At 41.0% G+C, this 20,648-nt stretch overlaps 1 protein-coding gene across 1 annotated transcript in view; it reads left to right on the top strand.

Annotated features, from left to right (window-relative positions):
- Nucleotides 1–16,904: 16,904 nt before the first annotated feature.
- The window catches only part of LOC145405006 (uncharacterized), a 12,558-nt gene continuing 8,814 nt past the window's right edge, over nt 16,905–20,648 (top strand). The window contains exon 1 of the mRNA XM_080276510.1: nt 16,905–17,472. Coding sequence (XP_080132636.1) covers nt 16,905–17,472 — 568 coding nt within the window. The remainder of the gene's footprint in view (nt 17,473–20,648) is intronic.

Genomic DNA, 20,648 nt, shown 5'->3' with positions numbered 1-20,648 from the left:
TTGACTCTTTGTTCTTTAGAAAGGTTACGGTCACATGGAAGGGTAAACGTACACAGTTTTGATTCTATTAAACTAAGAATTTAAACTAAGAATGGTCGAAGGTAAGCAAAAACCGAAGTGCTTCCATTTCAAGAACAATCACCTAAGGGCCAAGGTCAAAGGGCAGTGTCAAAAGTAGGACCCTGTAACTCACGCAAATTTTATTCTATCTGGACCAAACTTGATGCAAGGAATGAAAGTCAAGAGATAATGAAAAGATTCGAGTTTGAGAAAAATAGGTCAAATGTCAAGAGCACAGAGCAAAATAAATTTAACCAGTTTTAAAACAATCTGGACCAAACTTGGTAGAAGGCTTGCAGGTCAGGCAAGGATGAAGTAATCTGATTTGGAGCACAATCTGTCGAACATGAAGGTCATAGAGCAAAGTAACACGTTTGACCCCATGACTCACTGTTGGGCGCGGGTGTTGTACACTCAGAATGTTTTTTGTCTTGTCATAACACAAAATTTCAAGTTGTATATTACTTCTGAAATGGTTTACCGTATTTCAGAAAAGGAGTAGCTTAATACAGCATGGATTCTCTTTGATCAGTATGTCCGTGATGATGCCAAGTCTCTTACTCGTCTTTTCCCCTTTTCTATTACACTTATCACACATTCTGTGAATACTCAGTGGGCGTGGTGGTAAAAGTCTGGTCCGGGGAGGAAGTGACTTACCTTCAGGGGTTACCGGTGCTGACTAATGCATATAGTAGATTCTGGCGTCTCCACTGAAGTGCTCGTCAGAAATGGCTATTGTCCTACGCCTTTTTCACTGTCGCTCTTGCTAACCCACTAACACCGCTATTTTCGTAACTAGCACCTTCCCAACGCACATACATCACTACGACTAGCCATCCTTCCATCACCATTGCCCTCATTTACAGGCCTTCACCATTACCATCACTTACACACATATTCCCATACTGTCATCATTACCACAACTTCAGTTTCATCACCACAACCTCAGTCCCATCGCCATCGTTCAGTCAGTAGTACTACAAACGTAATACAAAGGAAGGGCAAAGGAAAATAAAAACAGCAACAGACCTATTGGTTTCTTAAAGGCTTTTTGCTTTAGGGTAGGTTATAAATAACGTAACTATTTAAAGAGAGAAAGTCAAGCAGGAAGGCTCCCCCACTACTACTACTACTACTACGACTACTACTACTACTACTACTACTCATTATCATACTGCCATCCCCTTATACCATCACCACCACCACCATCACCACCCATCCTGCCAATAACACCTCCACTATCTCCCCATCTTACACCACTAACACATGGATATTATAGGAAAATACACGCCTAGTGAAGTGAACGTCTTTACCGAATGAAAACATTCCACCCCGCTAATCTGAGTAACATTTCGCTCTGCTGACCTGTGTCAAGTAATTCAACACTGCCCAGCAGAGAGGAACATTGTCACTCAACATACACTATCTCACTAGATGAGTGTTATTACCAATTCTGCAAGCATTCTCCGCCACATATCATCCAGACACATATTCTCACCAACCTTGAGAGTTAAAAAAATAAATAAATAAATGGGGAGGGAGGTTCGTGGTGATGGGGGAAGGGAAATCAAGTTGAAATCGCACAAAAACAGTCTGTGTAATTCACCGGGTCGGTCAGGATCACATGATGATTGTGATCATCAGCATTTTACCCCCCCCCCCACGAGAGCTGAGAGCTCTTATAGTCCGATCTAAGGGCAAAGTCTTGACCTTCACACACTCATACACCCATCCTCTTGCTCAAGGAGGACAATGACCACCTGCCTCGTCAGTGAAACTTTTCTCATCCCGAGCAAGGTGCGAACCCGTCATAGCAGATGCTAAGCGACAGCGTTACCACTGAGCCGGCGAGCGGTGTGTGTGTGTGTGTGTGTGTGTGTGTGTGTGTGTGTGTGTGTGTGGACAGACAGGCAACAAGCATAACGAGACAAAATTACATAATTCTCAGGAAGCAAAGAGTCAGGCAGATGTTATATATACATGATAGTAGGCAGTCAGGTGCACAATATGAGCATTCAGCGCTTCTGGCAACAGTAACTTGTATTGCATATTACGCTATTTCACAACACCTGTTTTCACATCGTAACTTTTCAAACAGCTGATTAATTCAAAATACTCCTGCAATATTATTTCAGATGTTTTCCTCAAATGTCACTAATTCTGATTACCTGTTGCCTGTATCTACTGCGGTATATCAATAACCTAGTTACCATTTATTGCTAGTGAGAAATATTTGTTTTAGTTTTAACAACTATTGGGTGTTTTGGTTATCAGATATCCATGTAATAGCTCCTTCGTCGCCAGTTACCAAAAGCCTTTCCACACCTATACAGAGTCCGTGAAGCATTGGGCAGCGGTTGATCAATTATCCTGTACAAGAATTAGTCTTTTTACGCAAGGAAGCAGGAACCAAAAATTAGAAATCAGCCAAATTGTTCCTTCCAAGAAAAAAGAAATAATATATAATAAGAGACACAAATTCTAGACCAGTTCCTTTCAAGATGCCTTGACACATTGCATTTAACTGACTTGAGGTCATGGACAGAAGGAAGTAAAGAGACGGAAACAGCTGCAGTTGCCTCCCAGGACCCGCAAAACACGGCTTGACATATGTAACAGAGCTGCCTGCCTTTATGTCAGGCCGATGCACGCTGGCTGCTATGAAAAATGCTGCAGCTTATGGTCCATATCAGTCTATACGACATTTAGTACTTTATATACTCAGTATGAGAATTGTCTAAATATATATTTTTCGCAGTTGCACAATACCTTACCGAGAATTTTACATGCAGCAGCTATTGCAATGCGTACTTATTAATAATAATGTTACAATTAAATATATCATCCCAATACTTACACAAATACAGTGAAGTTTTGCTATAGTAGCAAGACCGGGATGTCTACCTCATTCTCTCTCTCTCTCTCTCTCTCTCTCTCTCTCACACACACACACACACACACACACACACACACACACACACACACGAAGAAACTACGACGACGACGAAGAAAAAAATTAAAACAAAAGAAAGCAAAACAAAAAAGAGGGGGAGGAGGAGGAGGATATAGATGCATGATGACGTCGGAGAGAGAGAGAGAGAGAGAGAGAGAGAGAGAGAGAGAGTTGGGTAGAGAATATACTGGACGAAAACGAAAGTATATAAGACGAGGGAGGGGTAAGGGATAATATAAACACTAAATCTAACCACTAGGGTGGGCACACTACCACTGCATCATACCTTAAGAACTCACTGAGAAAAATGAAGGCTTTGATAGGCTAATAAAATAAATCAGACTTTAGTGGTAGTCTGTGTCGTAAACTACTACTTAAGTATCGAGCAAATGAATAATATATTATATGGATTAAGTACCGTCACTCTATAACTACTTACACACCCAAATTCCGAAGAAAACACATTTGAGAATAGGAACGAAATTTTTGTTTCCTGCCACGGGCGTCGTACAGGCGGAACAGGTGGAAAACCCATTCATTCCCAGGTTGATCCAAACACTTAGCTGGACTAAATTAGGTCAGGTTAGGTCAAGCCAGGGTAGGTTTGATTAGCTTAGATTAATAAAGACAAACGACTGGTGGAAGACTGTCCTAGAGGCCGAATCGACCTCAAAGCCCAATGCAGCAGGTAGCCATTTGATGCGGTGTGTGTGTGTGTGTGTGTGTGTGTGTGTGTGTGTGTGTGTGTGAATCTGATGAGGTTTCATAACTGATATCTTCAAAATTAGGCATTTCAACAAATTTTTGAAACTATCACTAAGATAACGAGTTAAAATTTACTAAGAAAAATAAATCCTGCTGTAAATTATATACGACGAGGCTCTCATTCATTTTCACCCATCATTAAAAATACAAACTAACCTGCACAAGCAACACCCTGTCCACGTCACTGGTTTCGTCACAAATAAATACCATGAGTACGGTATGACGTCACACTCCATCACTAGTTTCGTCACAGAAGCCTTACCATGAGTAGGCTATGGTATGACGTCACACTCCATCACTAGTTTCGTCACAGAAGCCTTACCATGAGTAGGCTATGGTGTGACGTCACACTTCATTACTGATTTCGTCACACACGTAATGCCAGGAGTACGGTATGACGTCAAACTCCATCATTGGTTTCGTCACATAGGTAATACCATGGATTCGGTACAGCGTCATATTCCACCACTGGTTTCGTCACACTAGCATTACCATAAGTTGGCTAATGTCTATGAAGGATCTAACATGTTACAGCCCAAACCCAGGACGTGTTTTTCTTATACATTTATATCAGTGCACACTGTATCACTACAATTTTCACGCAAGAGTTACACTGATGGATTGTGTTTGCACTGTAGCGAGCACTTAAACAGCACACAAGTAGTTCAAAAAATAAAAAAATAAGTGTTGTTACTGTGACAGTGACACAACCCAACCCCACATAATAGAAACACATAACTGAGGTTTCTGCTTGGTGCTCTCGGGCCTGTCTGCATTTAATCGTGATTCACAACAACACATTTCTACCATTAATACCAAAAGCGCTGCAAACGCCAGCCACTGACCCTTCAAGAGTCCTAAAAATATAATTACATTCCACCACATATACTTTATTGAAGGTAGGTTTATAATAACCACGCATGATAAAAATTTGGCGACGCACTTACTTTTGGAGCAGTTAGCAGTCTTGATATGCAGTCCCGACGATGGCAAGGGAAAAGGAGACTCTTCTTTATTTTCTTCTACGAGTTTTATTTTACCTACGGTACGTTATCAAGAAACTATTATTAAACACATGTCAAGGCCACTTAGGTATGGAACGCTGAGGTAAGTATGTATTGTGCAAAGGTGATTAAATGCGTTTGGAAAAATATCTACAAGAATGAACATTGGCAACGTACGCCACGCCTGCTGCCGCAATCAGTCTTTAAAGAAGATTTAATAATCAGCACTTAAAAGGGGCAACTGCAGTATCCCAAAACATAATATATACATTCAATGTAATTGAAATCAAAGTTTCATTACCTCACACACTTTCACCGCTGCCGTCTTTCTTTTGTTTCGTTACCACGGTATGAAATTAAGACGAAATAAACCCGACGACAGGCAAAAGGCCAAAGCGAATGACGTGATACAAAACGAAAGCATTTAAAACCTGCCTGATCAGCGGATTAAATTTTCTGCCAAATTGGGCCAAGGCCCAGGCTGTAGGCCCAAAAAAATGTAAAAAAAAAAAAAAAATCGCCATAACTCCTTTCAAATTCGACATATTGACATGAAACCAAAACCTAAAGGTGCATCTTTCAAATCTGCCTCCTATAACATGTCTCTTTACATCAGGGAGGCCACCCCCCAGCTCGCGGTAGGGGGGGACAATGTCAAGTGGGTCGGGCCTAAAATTTCAAATGGGCATAAAATCGTCAATTCTCTCCCATTTACTCAAAATCTGATATGTGACATCTTTGACTAGATATCCTGTTGTGTTTATACGTCAGCACTGAAATGACTGCCGGGGACGGGTTTGCTTTGCCTTGGCACCGCTTCTTGTTCAGTTTATATCCATGTTCAGTACATAATGTGTATTGTCCCTTCAGAATTTTACTGTTCTGAAAGTGAATCTTAAATTAAAAGGAAGTGCCCCAAAGCTTAGAATATAAGTCACAGCGTCTCTTATCTCAGTAATAAGTTTGTTGTAGTTTATTATATTGTACGGTATAAACAGTAAGGATAACACGTGGGCTAACTGAATAACACTGACACCCATGAAACATCACCGTGATTCCCGAGCGTAAGAGAGAGAGAGAGAGAGAGAGAGAGAGAGAGAGAGTGAGAGATGGATGGATGGGTAGATGGATGTACACACAGACAAACAGATAGACATATGAATAGATAGCCAGACAGACAGGCAGAGATAGTATACTTGCTACCTTTAGAAGATTTTATTCAGCTCAGGAGTCTTTTCGAGTTGGAGGGTTTAGACTTATTCTTAATCAACCCCTTTACCTCTGGAGATCCTTGTAGACCCTTGAATCTAACCTCTCCACTTTGAAGGGCATATTTAACCTCTCCACTTTGAAGGGCATATTTAACCTCTTCACTTTGAAGGGCATATTTAACCTCTCCACTTTGAAGGGCATATTTAACCTCTCCACTTTGAAGGGCATATTTAACCTCTCCACTTTGAAGGGCATATCTAACCTCTCCACTTTGAAGGGCATATTTAACCTCTCCACTTTGAAGGGCATATCTAACCTCTCCACTTTGAAGGGCATATTTAACCTCTCCACTTTGAAGGGCATATTTAACCTCTTCACTTTGAAGGGCATATTTAACCTCTCCACTTTGAAGGGCATATTTAACCTCTCCACTTTGAAGGGCATATTTAACCTCTCCACTTTGAAGGGCATATCTAACCTCTCCACTTTGAAGGTCATATTTGACCTCTCCACTTTGAAGGTCATATCTAACCTCTCCACTTCAAAGGCCATATCTAACCTCTCCACTTCAAAGGCCGTATCTAACCTCTCCACTTCAAAGACAATATCTAACCTCTCCACTTCAAAGGCCATATCTAACCTCTCCACTTCAAAGGCCATATCTAACCTCTCCACTTCAAAGGCCATATCTAACCTCTCCACTTCAAAGACAATATCTAACCTCTCCACTTCAAAGGCCATATCTAACCTCTCCACTTCAAAGACAATATCTAACCTCCCCTATGCAAAAAGTCTTCCCATGTCTGAATAAAACTGCCTGGACATAGCATGAATAAGCACAGAAGTACGTCACTTGGCTGATGGAGATAAGCTGAGTCTGCTGATGAGAAGGTAGGAAAAAATGAAGAAAAATAAAATAGGAAAAGAAAATAGATTGCCTGACTAACAACATAAATTAGTTACCTAACTTCCCCCAGAAACTATCAAGTAAAAAGAAATCAAAATATGGTCAGAAGATTAAAACTGACTTTGCTTTTCACTGTTTTTTTTACTTTTTTTACCCGACGGAACTGGGCCATCCCTAATACGTGCATGGAAAACCTTGGATGCGTGAAACTCGATGAGCCTTAGTTATGCAGCAAGACTGTCTCCTTGGTTACTATACTCTTTTTACTCTAATCTGGCTTAAAATTGATATCTCCCCCTCTCTAATCCTGAGCTGTAACAAGAAATTAGCAAGAGAACATTAATCTATTCAGGAAGTAATGCCATAAAAGGAAGTAGAGTCACAGTTTTATTTTATTCTATTTATTTATTTATTTTTACCACTGAGCTATGTAAAATAACCTGCAAAAGGACAGACATTTGGGCCAAGTTTGAGTAAAATGAGTACAATCAAACCGACCCTCCAATCTGACTACACCTGGCCATCAACAGAGCCGAATGGGGTTAGGGATTTCTGTCAGGTTACAATAAATCGCGTTCTCTGGAGCACAGATATCTCGCTGGCTGAGATAATGTACTGTGTGAATAGGGCTCAACTGTCTTATGTTGGAGCAACCATCAATTTCCCTGTGCTTTTCCTGACTACTTAACACCTTCCCTTTAGTGAACTGTTCTTTGCAGCTCAGTATCATCGAGTGTGTTATGGATGTAATCTATGTCGATGCCGAAACTGTAAATCACACAATAATGGTAAGCTGGAATATTGAGAGAGAGAGAGAGAGAGAGAGAGAGAGAGAGAGAGAGAGAGAGAGAGAGAGTAAAATCTTGCGGTCTTTGTTACTTCTGGAATCAATAACAGACATTCGCATCATCCTCATCCTGGTGCATTTCCATGTGAAAGAGATATTTTCGTGTAACAAACTCACTCCAATCCCATGCGGTCAATAAAGGTTTACATGCAAGGGGAGACTGAAGGTTACTGCTAATAAACCGTAATGCCACTCAGGGAAGAGAGACTGGACAAATAGCCTAGCCCCGATCCCCTACTCTCCATGCTGGAAATAAAGGATGGGATGACAGGTTTTACTCGTTTTTACTCTAACTTGGCTTAAAATTACCATCCCTCCATCTTGACCACTGAGTTGTAGCAATAAATTAACACAGGAATATGAGGCTAGTCACGAAGAAGTGCGGTCGAGAGGATGCAGAGCCGTAGTATTGTCTTGTTCTGCCTTTGAACTACGGGAAATAAGCTGGAAAAAACGGAAATTTGAGCCAGGTTACGATGAAACGGGTATAGCAGATAATTTCCACAACATGTCGTCATGTCAAAAGCAAGAGATTTTGATTATGGTTTTCTCTTTCTTCGACTTCCTTTTGATTATACGGTATAGCTTCGTATGTTTTCAGCCTTTAATTCCTTCTTGCTGTATCCTTCCACCCGATCGTCATTTTCCTCCATCTTCCCCTAAGGGAAGGGTCTAATTCTAGGTGACACAGGAGGCTTCTTAGCACTTGTTCCTTAGCGATTTATTTTACTTGTTACACCTAAACATTGTATTTTATCCTATTTACACAGTTTTAATATCGACATGCTTGCACCAGTGTCATACAAAAGGTTACTGAGGTGTACTGTGCAAAATAAATCGCTAAGAGAGATTTGCTACGAAATCTAAAGGCACATAGACTACGATCCACATGCTCATCCACCTGTGCGGCCTCCACCCAATCCTGCTCCTCTCCACCCACTGGACAAACTCTGCTCTGATCTATGTCGTCCACATTGGGTACGCTGTCTCTCCCTGTTTTTTCCTTCCCTTTATTTTGCCATCCCTTCCTCCTCTATGTTGTTCTTTCCCTACCTGAGTCCTGCCTTTCCTTCCCTCTCCCTCTTCTGTCTTTCCAGTGTTCCTTTCCTTCATTCCCTTTTTCTTCCTCTACCTTCATTCTCTGTCCTTCTCATACTCCTTGTGTTACATAACCACCAAATGTCTAAAAACTGTACAAGAGCAACGGGGCCAACGCACTATATTAGTACACAACACAACAGCACACTCTCGATCTCCCTGCGTGCATCAGAGAAGTGTGAGGGGAAATGCACTTGCCAGGACTGAAAGGGATTAGTATTGTTCTCGTTCGCTGCGTTCGCTCGAACACCAAATTTGGTCACAGTTTGGACCCCAAACATCAAGTACCCGGGCGAAAGATTTATCACATCAGCAAGAAATGGGGGCAGGGGTCGGGAGGAAAACTCTGTAGTGCAGTAGCGAACTTTTTTTTGGATATCTCAACTAATTTTGAAGGTACAAGAAAGATAGACACAAATTTGGAAACAGCATAAAAATCCTCAATTATTTTCATTCACAGACAACCCATAATTCCCAACAGTTATTCCGTAAATCGAGGAAACGATTTTTTTATAAGGCAGATTAGCGAAACAGCCGGCTGCGCAAAAAGTAACGGTCTACGACCGCGCGAGTAGCGCAGCAGTATTTTCCGATGATGGCTGAGAGCCATCAGGTATTGCCTTTTCAAAACAAATAATGCCTTCTGTTTGGCCCTAGACCTGAAATTAATACAAGAGTATTGGTTTTAGGAAGTGTGAGGGAATACGAGTATTTTGAGGTGTAATCTAATAAGTTCTTTTTAGTATTTTCAGGTCAGGAAATCAGATGATTATGAGCCACATGAGACAATATGCAGCACTGCACGACTTGCTCGCTCGCTCGCTTGAACACGTTTCACACTTTCAGTGTGGACGCCTTTTACATGTTTTATCATACCTAGGCTAAAATGTTACTGCATGCAGCATTTATGACTACATGGTATAAATAAATAAATAAACAAATATATATATATATATATATATATATATATATATATATATATATATATATATATATATATATATTGTTACGGAACAGAGATAGATAATGAACACTTCAAGTGAGAACACCAAAATCACTACTGTCCCACAAATTTCCAGGTTCAAAAAAAAAGAGTTAGGTAAAAATACAAGTTAAAGTTTAATGCTCAAACTAACAACTAAACATACAGGACTCATAAGGATAATGTAATGGCAAAAAACAGGTTAAATATATGGTTAACTGCAATAGCCTCTATTAACACGAAATTAGCAAGAGTAAATTTATCTAAGTCAGCCCTGATAAAATGAGAAAACCGGATAATGCTCAGTGAATGCAAGATATATTATTACAGATACAAAATAGTATCAATAATGGCTGACACCTAAAACACACGAATCACAAAAACCTCACTAGGCCTACGAATTAACACCTTATGCTATACACTACAAGAAAAAATGCAACAACACTCATACTCAAATTACACAGCTGCTAGATGGTTGGAGACTTCCCGAGCACTCACAAAAATAATAACTGTACAGGGGAGGACAGAGATGTGAACAAAATGAGGAGTAGATCTAAGTGGCAGTTAAAGCAGAGACTGAGCTCATTATATAGGGGCCGGCAGAGCTTGATACAACTTGTAAGAAGGACGCGCAAATGAAGCTATAGGGGACAAAGAGTTGACAATCCTGCTCTGAACAACAGAAAGAACGACTTACTCTACTATAAGGGTAGAAGGGGGAAGTGAGGTAGAACACGCTCGTGATCAAACATGCAGCATACTGTACGTTAGAATTACACAAAGGATGATGAAATCATAGGCTATGTAACAATATATATATATATATATATATATATATATATATATATATATATATATATATATATATATATATATTTCCATATTTATCTGTGTGTGTGTGTGTGTGTGTGTGTGTGTAATTTTGAAGTAATAAATAGGTTAAGTACTTTTCTCCAACTTCAGGGCAGCGAGACTTGTAAATCCACTTTGTTCCTAAATTCATTAGTAGGGTGGATGCACAGATATGAAATTTGTTATGATTCCTCTACTTTCTCTTTTCCTCCACCATTCAAACCTCGAATCTCATCTGCTCCTCCCATCCCAAACATCTTAGAGCGCATCAACCCCGCCCCTCCCAGCACCTCCTTCCTTAATATCTCCATTCATCCTAGTCCCGCCCTGCTCCGCTTCGCCCATCCCCCTCCTCCCCACCCAACCACACCACATATCCCACCCAAGGCCACAGCCACAGCCCGGCCTCCTCAGGCTCTCCACAGATTGGCTTGCGAGTCATAATTTATTCGTTATTTACATCCAGATTCCTATCGCGAATTACAGTACAGGAGGTTGTATCGTGGTTGGGCCAAGGGGGATGGGATACGCAAGATATGGATTTTGTGTGTGTGCGTGAGAGAGAGAGAGAGAGAGAGAGAGAGAGAGAGAGAGAGAGAGAGAATATATTTGCTACCAATATAGGGTCTAACCTACACCATCGAATGTCCAGCAGAGGCACTACAGCTGGACACAGAGGTGGGAATGGAGTTAGATGGTGAGGTCACGCGTTCACCAATCTTTTTTGCCTTGTCTTGTCGATCTAAATCTTGCAGTGCGATGGAATTACATTTTATTTCTACTCCCTTGGGACGATTTTAAGTCTTCTTGTTTTACTCCTGCATCTTTATCACTTTTACTCAAACTTGGCATAAAACTGACCTCTCTTCATCTTGAATACTTAGCTGTAATTATGGATTAGTACTAGAATGTGATGCTAGCCATGAAGAGATGCAATGAGATGGACGTAGAGCTATATTATTGAGTTATTCTGTTCTCGAGCCATGTGTAATTAACTGCAAAAGGATGAAAATGTAGACCACGTAAGGGTACCAGGGGTATAGCAGATTATTTGGCTTCATTTAGGCTACGCTTTTCGATCAGAGTGGGCTGAATGTTGCCTTTATTAACCCCTCTCATTACTAATGTGTTCTCTGAAACTTATGAAGTCTTCAGGTAACCAAATATGAGATAAAATTAAGGAATTCTACTTGAAAGTGTTAATGCTCGTCTTTTCTTCCTTATTCTTCTGCTCCATTACCTGATTCTTACATATGATTTTAACATCCGTGTTTTTTTTTATGTAAATACGGGGATAGCACAGTCCCAAAAACCATACGAAGTAGATGAAGACACTAAGAAGGCCAGTCAGTGAAAATTACTGTATATGTAACTCTGTCTTTATACTATTTTTATTGTAAATGATGGAACTTTATATATATTATTTATGCTTAAATAACTGTGACACCGTATTCACACTGGCTGGAGCTAAAGGGAAAAATAAGTTTGCCTACATTTTCCAATCTTTAGAAGCTAATTTCCTGTAGCTCAGTGTGAAAATAAGACAATGCCACTGCTGTCCACCCTTCCCCCAGCACCGGTTCCTGACTTGCACCATTTGTTAGTGTTACCTCTTGTTATAACCCAGCACTGATGATAGAGAGCACAGCGTAGTCACACCCTCAGAGGGGACCTGCCTGGTTTGGGTAGACCGGTTTACTGCAGTTTTCTTATACTTTTTTTAGTTGTTTCCTACCCTGCCCAGACCTAACCTATTCTGCCTGGTCTTCCCCTGCCCAGTCTTACCTTACCATTCTCAACCTTCGTTTGTCTTGTCATACCCTACCCAACTTTACCTTGCCCTATCCTACCCTGCCCTGTCCTGCTTTACTCAACCCTGCCCTACCCTGCCTTCCTGTTCTGTTCTGTCCAGCCCTGACCCACCCTGACCTGCATGTATGGATCAACTGGCTTTCTGTGGTGGCACACACACACACACACACACACACACACACACACACACACACACTTCATACTTCAAGAGAGAACAGCGAGGAACGCAGGGTGAAAATATTGTTAGATTCACCACCACCTTAAAGCCACACAAATTATACTCTTTTACTACTAGAAGTCTCAATTGAACAAAATAGTTTGGTGTTGGCACTTTTCTTCTTCTTCTTCTTCATCGTCGTCGTCGTCATCCTCTTCATTATTAAATTCTTCTTCCTTCTTTCCTTTTCTTTTTCCGTAGCAGCGAGAGGATATACCTTGGAATAAAAAAACTGCATCATTTTTTCCCTTTATGCTACCTTGGCCAGTTTAACTAAGCTTATAGGAGAGAATCTTTGCACTGGAAGAATCAGATGCCACCGACGTCAATACCTCCTTCAGCACAATAGGTCATTCGTAAACAAAATCGTCTATCTTTGGCGGGAAGAACAAAATAAATTTAATGTCACCAGACTAAAGGGCTTAATGAGAATCCTAAATTTTTGATAGGTAAAATTTTCTTCAAATTAACAATTGTTTGATGTCGGCCGGAACAGAGGAGAAAAAATGGATTATACTCTACTCAAACTGGGCCTCAAACTGTCATCTCTCAGTTCTCAGTGCAGGGTTGTAACAACAGATTATCATTAGAGTATGGTGGTAGTCACGAAGAAGTGGTATGGAAAGGACATAGAGCAATAGTACTGTCTTTTTTTCTGACGCTGATCTACGTGAACCAAGCTACAGAGAATCTGGGCCAGGCTGAGGTGAATGAAAGAATAACTGAGTTTTTCACCCCTTCAGTTCGACGACTCACTTTGCATTTTAGTCTTGTTGCTAAAAGACGATTTTATTAGGCTTTGGAGACACCATGGCCCTATTCTCGCTGCTTAAGGGGCCTCCCTAGCACGTCTTCCTTAGCAGCTTATTTTGTTTATTACGCCTTGCTATCCCCATCTCTGTTATTTGAATCATTCGAATATCGCCAAACTCTTCATCAGTAACGAACAAAATTACACTACCCGGCAGAATCCAAAAATAAATCGCTAAGGAAGAGGTGTTAGGGAGCTTCCTTAACCGCCGAGAATACGAGTCCATAAGTTGTTCCGGGGCCAAACAGTCCCCTGTATCCACTTCACAACCTGACTTCTCCCTAAGCTGAATAAACTCGTCTGGTGGTAGCAGGAACAGCAGGAACAAATACGCGGATGGATTGAAAGGGTTAATATTTTGGCAGGAAATTACATGGGCGGATGGTTTATACTTGTCGCCTGGTGGTCTGGTGGGTCAAGGCGCTCCAATCGGATGTAGCCCATAAAGGTTTGCATCCAAGGAAAATTTGGGGTTTACTGTTCACCTAATGCCATTATGGGAACAACGACTGGTCAACACCGCCCTAAATGTCAGAATTAAGTAGCCTAGCCCAGGACCCCTACGCTCCTAACGAGGCAATAAAGGCCTGGTGATAAATGGGCAGTGTGGTTTTTACATGCAGATGAACCTGAGTCGTCGGAGGCTTGGGTGATGTGGAAATGACTCTGTGGCACTTGTCACTGGCAATGGCGCTTCAGAGTTCCTGCTTTTTTTTTTTTTTTTTTTTTTTTCACTTTATTACTTGTTGGGTCCTGCCTCACCCCATCTCTTATTAGTGGGAACATGGGTTCGGATGATGATGATGATGATGGCAATAAAAAGGACAAGAAGGATGATGATGATGATGATGATGATGATGATGATGATGTGATGATGATGATGATGATGGCAATAAAAAGGACAAGAAGGATAATGATGATGATGATGATGATGATGATAATGATGATGTGATGATGATGATGATGGCAATAAAAAGGACAAGAAGGATAATGATGATGATGATGATGATGATGATGGCAATAAAAAGGACAAGAAGGATAATGATGATGATGATAATGATGATGATGATGATGATGTGATGATGATGATGATGATGAAGGGTAGAAGAAGGAAAATGATGATGATGATGATGATGATGATAATGATAACGATGATGATGATGATGATGATGATGATGATGATGATCATAATGATAACGATGATGATGATGATGATGATGATGATCAGGAGGAGGATAATGATGATGATGATGATGTATTTTCTGTATGTAAATAAAACAGTATGTTATTAGCGTCAATACAACACAAAAATGCAACCAAAGCGGTGACGAGGATGAAACAACTTGAAGATAATTGGGAAGTTGACAGCCACGCCAGTTATCGAGAAGAATGAGAGTCTGCGTCTTGTCTGTGCGTTTATGCAGTATGTGTTCACGTGTATTCTCACGCACACAATGGTTCCAAAGCGTGTGTGTGTGTGTGTGGGATTACTGGAAGGAGTGAAAACGGGAGGAAAGAAGGCAGATGGATTAAAGAATACATGAATAAGAATGAGACAAAAATTATAAAAGAGTGTTTGGAGTGGTGGGAGAGAGGAAGAAATGGATGATGGTGATAGTAAGGCTTTGAGGCACTGTAAACTCAGCCAGACAGAATGAACTGTGGGACTATGTATCAGGCAGTAGATATAGGTACCCGAACAGAACAAAACTGCAACAAAACACAAAGATTAAACTGGAACTTTGTGACGAGAGGGCCCATGTGCAGGTCTGGAATGGGCCAGGATCCACTCACACCAAGTCAGTCAGCCAGGAGACTAAAATAAACTCAGTCTGCATGGTGACATCGTGTGAATCGTCCACAGCCACTCGCTCCACTCGCTTACTCAGTCTTGTCTTTAACGTATAAATTTTCATTTTATATCCCTGTGAAATGCAATTCTTCTGACGTGATACTTCTTTTATTCACTCTTTAATCTGCTTACTTTAAATGTAGTAATAAATCTTAAAGGGAATATTGATTAACTGCAAAATAGGGGTTAAAGTAGTTCCTTAGTTTCCTTTATTGGTGAGCTATAGCTTACTTTAATTATTTAAAAAACACTACACATAGCGTACAAAAACTACTGTGCTTCAGCATTTCGTACATTCCTAAGACAGACTGACAAGATACAATTACTTCCTTCGGAAAACAGTAGAGATTTTGGTGCAGAATTATTTACTCTCATAGTTGACATCAGATGTACCATTTTATGCAGTATGCCTGCCTATACATTCCAAATGCACAGCACTCTTGATAATCATCATACATATGAAAATTCATTACATCGAACCACTAATCAACAAGAGATATGAATTTTGCTGTGGCATCCCAGTTTTTGCTTTGCAACAGTCCCCTCTCGCCTAAATATTGATGCACACTTGCACAGGTTTTTGACAGCCGTTGTGTTACGTACGAGCACTGTACTTAACTCTGCCTCTGTTGTCTTGACACATTACGACGCATATCAGTAACTTTATAGACTAATCCACATTCTGTTTTTGTCTTTTCTAACATTTCAATAATGTGTTCATCATACTGTACTAGTATGCACCTACAATAGTGTAACTAGACTTGTCTGTCTGTCTGTCTGTCTGTCTCACACACACACACACACACACACACACACACACACACACACACACATTGCCTGGCTAGCTGACCTGGTGTGAGTGGATCTTGGTCTGGAGGGAGCAGCAGGTGAATGGTGAACTGAACCTCAGTGTTGCTCGGGCGGCTGGCCAGAGAGGGTGTGCACCGCTCTGTCTCCTGGGTTGGCGTTCACGTGCCACAGTTCCCCATCTCCTCTAACGCAGAAACCATCTGGCCAAACTTCGCACCTGCTATTGGAATACCTGTGTGGGGTTGATATACATGGAAGAGGTGAGGTTTTTCCAAGGAGTTGCTGGTAGCCACAAGAGAAGAGAATTTTCCTAATTTGGCAACATATTTCCATCGAAGGGGGAAGAAGTAGTAGAGGCGGGGTGAGCCTGCTAGCAGCATCCAGGACACCAGCATTCCTCACCTCATCCTACCACTCTCCTCACCTCCATGTCTCTGCAGGGTGAGGCACCAACATGCGGCTCCCTGACTATTCTCATGTCCAGTTTCTAAGCGTATGGATGACACGAGCATACATAGGCAAATATTTTCTTGTGAGATTCTTTCCCGGTTGACTTCAATAATACAGTAAGAAATTATAAAAATGAAAACTGGTGACTTCGATGGTGCAGTAAGTGGTGATCTATCTAGGCAACATACCTCATTGATTTGTAAAGTTCGAGGTGATCAGTGGAGTGGTGTGGTGTGGTGTGGTGATTTTGAAACACGTAGTGATTCTGCGTGATGGCGCGGTGCGAGGGCGCGGACGAAGGTGCGACGCGGGAGGGAGAAAAATATGGGTTGCGGCCTCGCAGGATGGTGAAGAGGCTGCAGAAGGAGGTGTCCAAGACCCCACGGGGAGCTAAGGTCAAATCGCAACCAGCGCCACTGTCAAAATACCGCAGAAAGACAGCCAATGCCAGGGAGCGACACCGCTTGAAGGAGATCAACAAGGCCTTCGATACTCTACGACAGGTACTTCCCGAGGCTGTGGAGGTGGAGGAACCCAGCACCTCCACCATCATGACCAAGATCACCACACTGCGCCTGGCTGTGGACTATATCAGGGCTCTCAGTGAGGTTCTCAATGCTGACCCTCACTCTACCTCACCATTCCTACCTCACACAGCTTCATCCTTTCTGCCTCAACCTGTCTCGCCCTGCTTCCCATCCCTAGACTCCCCCACTGACTTGGACGATCTGCTCTCCGACGACTCCTGTTTACTAGATGACCCTCTAGATGTATTCTACGACCTTCCGGCCTTACCTCTCCACGACACGTTCCACTTGTTGCTGGAGGCTGAGGGAAAGGGCACGTTGTTTCTTACCTGAACTTCCACACTCCATCACACCCCTACAACACCTCCAGCAGACCGCACTCCACTGTCACGTGCCCAGCACAGTTCACGACACTAGCATACCACCACACCCTACGATCCCATCACACCTTGCCATGCCTCCACTACGCCCTATCATATCTCCACCACACCCTACCTTATCTCCGGCACACTCCACAGCTCAACCACATCTCTAAGGACGACTTGCAGTGCATCGTTTACAGGAACAGTGCCTGTCCATTCACCGTGCCAACATTGTGTATAATTCTCATCCCATCTAGTCTTTGCTTGAAGGAACATGATGATGATGATGATGATGATGATGATGATAATGATGATGATAGTGGTGATTCCTAGTGACAGTAATGAAACTTTAAAGGACTCTTATCGTCTGCTAGCACTTCACCTGCTATGTGTGCCAATATTTATTACTGGTGAACATTCAGTGACGTTAAGTTACAGTTAAAATCCAAGCTGCGTGTGAAGTCTAAGGTTTCTCGAATAAAATGTAGGTCATCAGTGTGATATAATGAAAACAGTTTTGAATGTGCCATACAGTTGCTAAAGTTAGACTCCTAGTAATAAAATGCTGAAAACTATGAACTATATTACATGTGACGTTGCTTATTTTGATCGTAAGCCGTCAACATCATCAATTAAAATAATTTCCTTCCGGTTTACCAAATATTGAGGCCTCATGACGGCCAGTAATGGCAATAACAAAAAATCTAAAAACACTGTTAAGTGTGAAAAGTGTTAACCTGTACGTTATCGATATTTTATATTAATAAATAAATGTGCTTATGCAGTTTGTAGTATCTTTGTGACCGTATGACTGACGGTAGGTAGTACGGTCGGGGAGGAAAGTTTCGCATAATATTTCACTTTTTCAGTTTCTTACCTCTCTTTTATGGTTAATATTCCTAAGGTGGGAGAAGCTTTGGTAGGTTTCTTTGCCTATAGATGAATCTCACTGTTATGATTCATGGAAGAGGAAAGCGACTGACATGGCCAAAGTGTGATGCAGATGCAGGTGGAATATTAAGCGACTTTCTGACCCTGATAGTACATGGAAAGCAGACAAAAGCAGACCTACATGATCCTTTCGAGGCTACTTGTTGTGAGCAGTAGGATACGGAGTTGATATTTATCTGTGAATGAGAAAAATTAGTCACTCGTTGCAAATTATGATATTAAACTTAGGTCAAACTCTGCAAATTAAATGGCTTAAATATAACCTTCAGTAAGTTTTCAAAATACGAGTGCTTTCCTAAGTTTCTCATCAATCGTCTGGATGTGGCAAGACTGAGAAAAAAAATGACCTTCTCGGATTCAAGAAATTAATAAAAGAAACCAGAAACAAACCTTTTGATTTTTTTTATGGATTTTCTAGGGTGACACAGATCTGTGTTATCTGCTTGTGAGTGGGAAATGGTTAGTGAACACCAACAAATACTGTATTGATGTATTGATACAGGGCTGTGTGTTGGATATATATATATATATATATATATATATATATATATATATATATATATATAAAGTTGTAACATACATATATATATATATATATATATATATATATATATATATATATATATATAAAGTTGTAACATACATTAAGAAAAAAACTGGAAATATACTTAGAATACATGGGCACAATTTTTTTTTCAGCAATTTCGACATGATTTCGATGCTAGTGAGAAAAGGGGTAAAAAATCTATCATGGAAATTTATAAAGAATGGAAGTTGGAAGAACAGATTCGGACTTTCAACCCCTTCAGCACGACGACGCCATTTTTTCATAGCTGCGACAGGACGACTGTTTTCAATATGGGAGATCGGTCTGTTAGTGATGGGTTAATGAAGGTCGGGTGATAGCAAGAACAGAATCAGAAAAAAAGTGGCTGAGCTGAAAGAGTTACGCTTCTGACTGCAAATAACATGGACGGATGGTTTATACTGGGTGCCTGGTGGTCTCGTGGGTTAAGGTGCTCCAACTTAAACCTGAACAAAATCGTCAGGAGATACTGTAGCACTGGATTAGCACGATTAAAATGAATATGACGTCCTGAAGGCGTTAAGATCACTTAGAGTTTCATAATACTTTTCATATCAGTAAGAAACGTGGAGAAAAAAACTGCAATGTAAAGCTCAACACAAACTGAAAAAAGAGGACTTGAGAATAATTGGATTCAAGTTTGTTCGTAATTCAGGCAGTATTCTGAAGATAGTTGAAAAGAAAGGAGAAATACAAAAAAGTATTAAAGTGCCGTGGATTTTTGTTTTTTTGGTGGGGTGGAGGGAAGAAGTTAAAACACTAGGAAAAAATAAACAGGAAATGTTTTTGCGAGTATTTGGCCTTGCTAGTAATATGGGCAATATTTTGATGCTAGTCTCTGTGCCATGTTGCCGTGTTTAAGGCTATGACGTGACCAGGTTACTGATTGCCATACTGTTCTCCAATTGCCATAAGTATATTACACTACTGATTGGAAGTAGCTGATACAATAACTGATCTGTCACTTCTTATGTCTGCCCAGCTTTCTCTCTACTTATCACTTATTACAGTTGACATATCTATAATCTGTAAAAGTTATCATCATCAAAATCTCCGTGCATCACAACTCTCACTGTTTACATGACCACACCACACTAGTACTACTACTACTAGTCTCTCTCTCTCTCTCTCTCTCTCTCTCTCTCATTTACACACACACACACACACACACACACACACACTGAAAGCTGTCCTGCTAGAGAAGACGAAGCCTACTATACCCACAAGGATACAATGCTTCTCATTGTCTTTGGTACCAAAGGGGTGTGACTGTACAGACCAATTCTGGATCAGCAGACTTTACCATACAGTCGGCATGTCATGTCCGAGTTTCTGGGAGAACTCTGTTTTGGTTGTGCCTCCGTTGTCTACACTCTACTTTGGCCAGGTTCCGAGCTTTTCGAGATGAATAGTTCCTTCGCTGCAGAGGGCTCACCATCGATATTTGTCCGAGGCATTGGTTTCAAGAACTTTTGGTATGATGTTGCATTTCTTTAGGGTTGTTCTTATATGATTTTTATGTCTCTTTTTCTGTTCCCCGGGTCGCGACATGCTGCAGGGAGTTGGCCATTCAGAACCTGGAGGAGAAGG

Source organism: Coenobita brevimanus, chromosome 7, assembly GCF_032717465.1.
Source record: "Coenobita brevimanus isolate Jiangsu-jjx chromosome 7, ASM3271746v2, whole genome shotgun sequence".
Classification (NCBI taxonomy): domain Eukaryota; kingdom Metazoa; phylum Arthropoda; class Malacostraca; order Decapoda; family Coenobitidae; genus Coenobita; species Coenobita brevimanus.
The sequence above is the reverse complement of the archived record's forward strand: the minus strand, read 5'-3'. Positions and strand labels throughout refer to the sequence as shown.